Source organism: Copadichromis virginalis, linkage group LG3 (assembly GCF_057382275.1).
Source record: "Copadichromis virginalis isolate Kocher_CV1m ecotype Utaka linkage group LG3, C_Virginalis_male_GT1.1, whole genome shotgun sequence".
In the NCBI taxonomy this organism is placed as follows: domain Eukaryota; kingdom Metazoa; phylum Chordata; class Actinopteri; order Cichliformes; family Cichlidae; genus Copadichromis; species Copadichromis virginalis.
Window position 1 is genome coordinate 26,155,207 of NC_140620.1, and position 5,645 is coordinate 26,160,851.

At 45.8% G+C, this 5,645-nt stretch overlaps 1 protein-coding gene across 1 annotated transcript; it reads right to left on the bottom strand.

Moving 5' to 3' along the window:
• Positions 1 to 1,726: 1,726 nt before the first annotated feature.
• Positions 1,727 to 2,818, bottom strand: gprin3a (GPRIN family member 3a). Its single transcript, XM_085438893.1, has one exon. It carries the CDS (start codon positions 2,816 to 2,818, stop codon positions 1,727 to 1,729), a length of 1,092 nt encoding a protein of 363 aa, XP_085295019.1.
• Between the last annotated feature and the right edge of the window lie 2,827 nt (positions 2,819 to 5,645).

The following is a 5,645-nucleotide window of genomic DNA, read 5'->3' on the forward strand; positions in this document are numbered from 1 at the left end:
TCTGAAACTTTATAATTGCAGACTGCACTATGTGTTTATCACTGTAAAGTGTTTTGGCCCTTGTCGCTGCTTATCCAAAAACCAGCCTGCCAAAGAAACCAGCTCCAACTTTGACACCAGGGTCTACAAGAGTTATAAAAGTTTAGCTTTATGTTCTGAAGTTTTCTGAGATTTGAAAAAGTACACAAACCCTACGTGTATCTAAACCTGCCATCAAAAGCACTGTTACTCTGAAAGCAGTGACCAATTTGTATTATTGTTAAAGGTATTAGAAAACACATAGGAGAGAAAGAAGTAAAACAGCAGTTGAGTTTTATTAACCTTCATGTCTTCACAGCTCCATCTGAAAACAAGAAGAAAGGAAAAAGCCATGGTGCTATAATGGCATCATAAATCAGTCCAGTCGCCAGCTTCTAACCTCTGATTTTCTCTTCATATTCACTGACTTTCCAATAATGTCTCCTGCCACACCAGAGGAGACAAGACTTTAGACCATGTTTATCCCAACTTGGCTGGAGCTTACAAAGCCACACCCCTCCCCCACATTGGACAATCGGACCATCTCTCCCTGTTCCTCACACCTCGGTATTCACCACTCATCCAATGTGTGAAACCTGCTGTGAGGACAATTAAAGTGTGGCCAGAGGGGACAGACGCAGTTCTCCAGGACAGATTTAAAAACACAGACTGGAATATGTTCACTCACACAGACCTGGATGTTCGTCTCCTCCTGAAGGCCCGCAACACCGCCTTTAGGTCAGGAGATGCACACGCCTACAGCACAGCCAGGGCTAATCTAAAGAAGGGCATCAAAAAAGCCAAACACCATTACAAAAAGAAGGTAGAAGAACACTTCTCCAACTCCAACCCCCGACGCATGTGGCAAGGACTCCAGACCATTACAGACTACAGGACCACCAAAGCCTCCCCCGCATCCTCTGATGTCTCCTTCCTCAACAAGCTCAACAACGCTCGTTTGCTCGTTTTGAACCCCACAATAACAACCAAAGCAGACATGACGCCAGACCACCAAACTCTGACTCTCTCCCCCACCAATGTAGCAGCGGTGCTGAGCAGGATGTTCTGGGGAGCTTGCAGGAGTGCTCACAGACATATTCAATCTGTCCTTGGCCCACGCTGTGGTACCGGCCTGCTTCAAATCCACCTCCATCGTCCCGATACCCAAAAACTCCAACCCATCTTGCCTCAATGACTACCGCCCAGTAGCACTCACCCCCATCATCACTAAGTGCTTAGAGCAGCTGGTCCTAGCACACACAAACAACCTGCTGCTTAACACCGAGAAGACCAAGGAGCTCATCGTGGACTACAGGAGGAATGCTGGCCCACATATATTCAAATTATTTAAAAAAAAAATAATAATTCATTTACCTGTTACTACCACACACCAAATCCGGTCGTTGGTACTTGCTGGCTTGTGTAGCCACTAGGTAACAAAAGCTCAACACTGGAGCACTTCTGTTGTGTTTTGTACGTGTTTTGAGTTTTTATGTGCTTAAGAGTTCGTACGTGTTTGTACGTCCTTTGTCTGTAGGGGCCACCGTAAATATACTTTTATTTATGATAGCTGCACAAGGTGTAAGATGACATGAATAGGAAAGTGCAGTAAACACATGTGCTGTGCATACATTGCAGACTTCTCCATTTAAGAGCATTTCTGTTTTAGAGTCATATCTCAGAGGGGTTTGATGTTTCTAGACTGCTCTCAGTCTGCCACAGCGGATGCCTTTCTGCAGCAACTCAGCATCCTTCCTGTCCTCTTCTTCCGCTTCTTCATCTTTAACCCTTTGAGGCTACTGTCAGAGCAGATGGACTTCCTCAGACTCCTGATGTGTTTTTCCTGCTCCTGAATCTTTGACTCCAAGTGGGACTGGATTGCTGTGCCCAGAGATTCCAAGTCCACAGAGGCGCCATACACCTCCCATGTCATCCCTTGCTCATCCCATGCTACGTCCTGTGGCTTTTCTGTCTCCTCCTTATCCCCATTTTCTTCCACCACCTTCTGCACCATCGTTGTCTCCTCCTGCTCCCCATATTTCCACATGCTATCAGTGCTAACATCTCTGTCTTGGTTTTGTCCTAGTTGTTGCCCCGACATGAGAGAAGGGCTTTTCTGAAAGCTGTATGTACGCAAACAGGCAGGCAGGGAGTTTGCCTTGTTTGTCACAGCTGACGGAAGTAATGACTGGCTACGCAACTCAATGTCAATCTTGCAGATATGCTGGACAGGTTTCTGAGTAGCTGGGATACAGCAAAGGGATGGAACTGTTGGCAAAATCAAACTACCTGACTTACAGCTAGGTGAGCCAATGAGAGAGGAGGTGATACCTCCCTGGTAGAAGCTGGGACTGGTGGAAGCTGACCGTTCCACGACCTCCACCTCCACTTGGACAGCAACTTCTCTTTGCCCTCCTGCCAATGGATAAAGGCTCTCCCTTGGGTTAGTCATGGTCGCCATATCTCTGACCTTCTTGTGGTTTGCTGTAATGGTGGAAACAGGATAAAAAGAACTACCCTGATCCAGTCTCTGTCTCCCCCTCTCTTGTTTTTTTTTCTCTGTGATTTTTCTCTCCACACTCTCTGTCCTCGATGAAGAGGTGTTGCTACCAGCAATTGTGGCATTTGGCTCTCCCAGGTGGCCAGTTTTACTCAGCAGACCCTCTGGTATTCTCGCAGCACCTCCTGTTGACCGTGCTGCATTGTCAGTCACAGCCCCCTGGGATTCTGATGTTCCTCCTACAGCTGCTGCTTTTCTCTCAGGCACTTTTAAATGCTTTTCTTTGACGTCAGCACCCATTTTTGCTTGTGTCTTAGTGATAGAGTCAAAAGTGAGACCCCGAGTCAGAAAGGTATTATGAGATACACTGCTGGGATTTGTTTCCACAGTTACACACGCTGCAAGTTCATTTATGGTTCCTCCCATTGTAGTCAAGGGAGTGGTGGTTCTGGTTTTGGGGCTGGAAGTAGCCAGTGGGCCTGAAATCGCAGAAACACCTGAAAGTAAGAAATAAATATTAGCTCATATATATGTGAATTGCATAAAAAGCATAAATTATTATTATTATTATTATTATTATTATTATTATTATTATTATTATTATGCCCAATTTTTTCTTATATATTTTTCCAATAACCACTTGGATATTTAAAAGACCTGGGCATCAGTTCCCTCATCTGCAAATGGTTACTGGACTTCCTGACCAACCGCCCCCAACATGTCCGGCTGGATAACCACTGCTCATCTACAATCACAATGAACACCGGTGTACCACAAGGCTGTGTGATGAGCCCTTTCCTCTACTCCCTCTTCACCCACAACTGCAGACCTGCTGATGGTTCCAACACCATCATTAAGTTTGCAGATGACACCACAGTGATTGGCCTCATCAGTGACAACGATGAGGCCGCCTACAGGGAGGAGGTGGATCGTCTGGCTGAGTGGTGCGACAGAAACAACCTGCTGCTTAACACCGAGAAGACCAAGGAGCTCATCGTGGACTACAGGAGGAATGCTGGCCCACATCCACCCATCCACATTAAGGGGACGGCTGTGGAGCGTGTGAGCAGCTTCAAGTTCCTGGGAGTCCACATCTCCGAGGATCTCACCTGGATGACCAACTGCTCCAAGCTGGTCAAGAAGGCTCACCAGCGCCTCTTCTTCTTGAGGACTCTGAGGAAGAACCATCTGTCCTCTAGTGATGTTTCGGTCACGAACGAAATGGCTCTTAGAGCCGGACGTGAACGACGCGAGCCGACTCCTTATCGCAAGCCGTGGGGTTTTTTTTCTTTCTCTCTCCCTCTCTCTCGTACTTTTTTTTTCACTTCACTCCGCACGCGAGCCTTGTGTTTTGCGCTGGGAAGGGGGGGGGGGGGGGGGGTAGTTACACTCGCAGTAGCACAGGAACAGAGCGGGAGGGAGAGACAGAGAAAGAGAGCCAGGGACAACAACGTCACATTATAAAGGTATAGTATAGTAATCATCCACAACTATTTTCAGTTGCATATGATAAAGGATTCAGAAAGTTTATTCATGCAGGTCCATATGACAGAATATATGCATCTTTTTGTTTTCATATTTTAATTTATATTTAATTGTGTTGTGCTTTGCAGTGTTTTGTGTTGTTTCACTTTAAATTTGTTTAAAAGGAAAAAGCTGAAAATTTAAATGGTTAAAAGTTTAAATGTATATAGTTGGTTTTTGTATTATGATTTATTTATTGCATTTTATGTGGAGTGCATAAATAAAAGTATATTTACGGTGGCCCCTACAGACAAAGGACGTACAAACACGTACGAACTCTTAAGCACATAAAAACTCAAAACACGTACAAAACACAACAGAAGTGCTCCAGTGTTGAGCTTTTGTTACCTAGTGGCTACACAAGCCAGCAAGTACCAACGACCGGATTTGGTGTGTGGTAGTAACAGGTAAATGAATTTTTTTTTTTTTTAAATAATTTGAATATATATGAGTGCTTGTGTATAAATACACAAACAAAACACATATGCTTTCAATTGTGTAATTTAACTGATCTAGGTAGCTCTGTTTTAGAGGTTCAGTTAACGCTAGAAAGGTGTTTTGGAATTTGTACGTGCTTTGTCTCTAGGGGCCATATATGTTTATATATAAACATATATAAATAAAACCACTTTTTTTTACATTAGTAATTCCTTTTGTGCATCATTTTATATTATTCTTAATAGTAAATTAATTAAATCAACAAAACAACCTGAAGAGCTGGTTCGGATCCGAAAGAGCCGGCTCTCTAAAAATGGTAAATGGTAAATGGCCTGCATTTTTATAGCGCTTTTCTAGTCCCTAAGGACCCCAAAGCGCTTCACACTACATTCAGTCCTTCACCCATTCACACACACATTCACACACTGGTGATGGCAAGCTACATTGTAGCCACAGCTGCCCTGGGGCGCACTGACAGAGGCGAGGCTGCCGGACACTGGCGCCACCGGGCCCTCTGACCACCACCAGTAGGCAAACACGGGGTTAGTATCTTGCCCAAGGATATTTGGCATGCAGCCAGGAGGCAGCCTGGGATCGAACCACCGACTTTCTGCTTAGTGGCTGACCTGCTCTGCCACCTGAGCTACAGCCACCCGAAAAAGAGAATCCCATCACTACTGTCCTCAGACATCCTGGTGAACTTCTATCACTGCACCATCGAGAGCATCCTGACCAACTGTATAACAGTCTGGTACGGGAACTGCTCTGCCTCGGACCAGAAGGCGTGGCAGAGGGTCGTGAAAACTGCCCAGCGCATCGCCGGAGCACCACTTCCTGCCATAAAGGACATCTACAGGAAGCGGTGTCTGAAAAGGGCTGGGAAAATCATCAAAGACCCCAGTCTGGGCAGGGCAGGAGGGTGAAGAGTCCATGTGACTCTTCACCCTCCTGCCCACTGGGAGGCGCTACAGGAGCTAAGACGACCAGGTACCGGAACAGCTTCTTCCCCACAGCTGTCAGACTCCTGAACGCTGCCTCCTGACATCTGACCCACGTTGACCCACGTTAACACACACACACACACACACACACACACACACACACACACACACAATGGACAACTGTACCCTCAGACACACAATAATAACATGGACTGAACCACCAC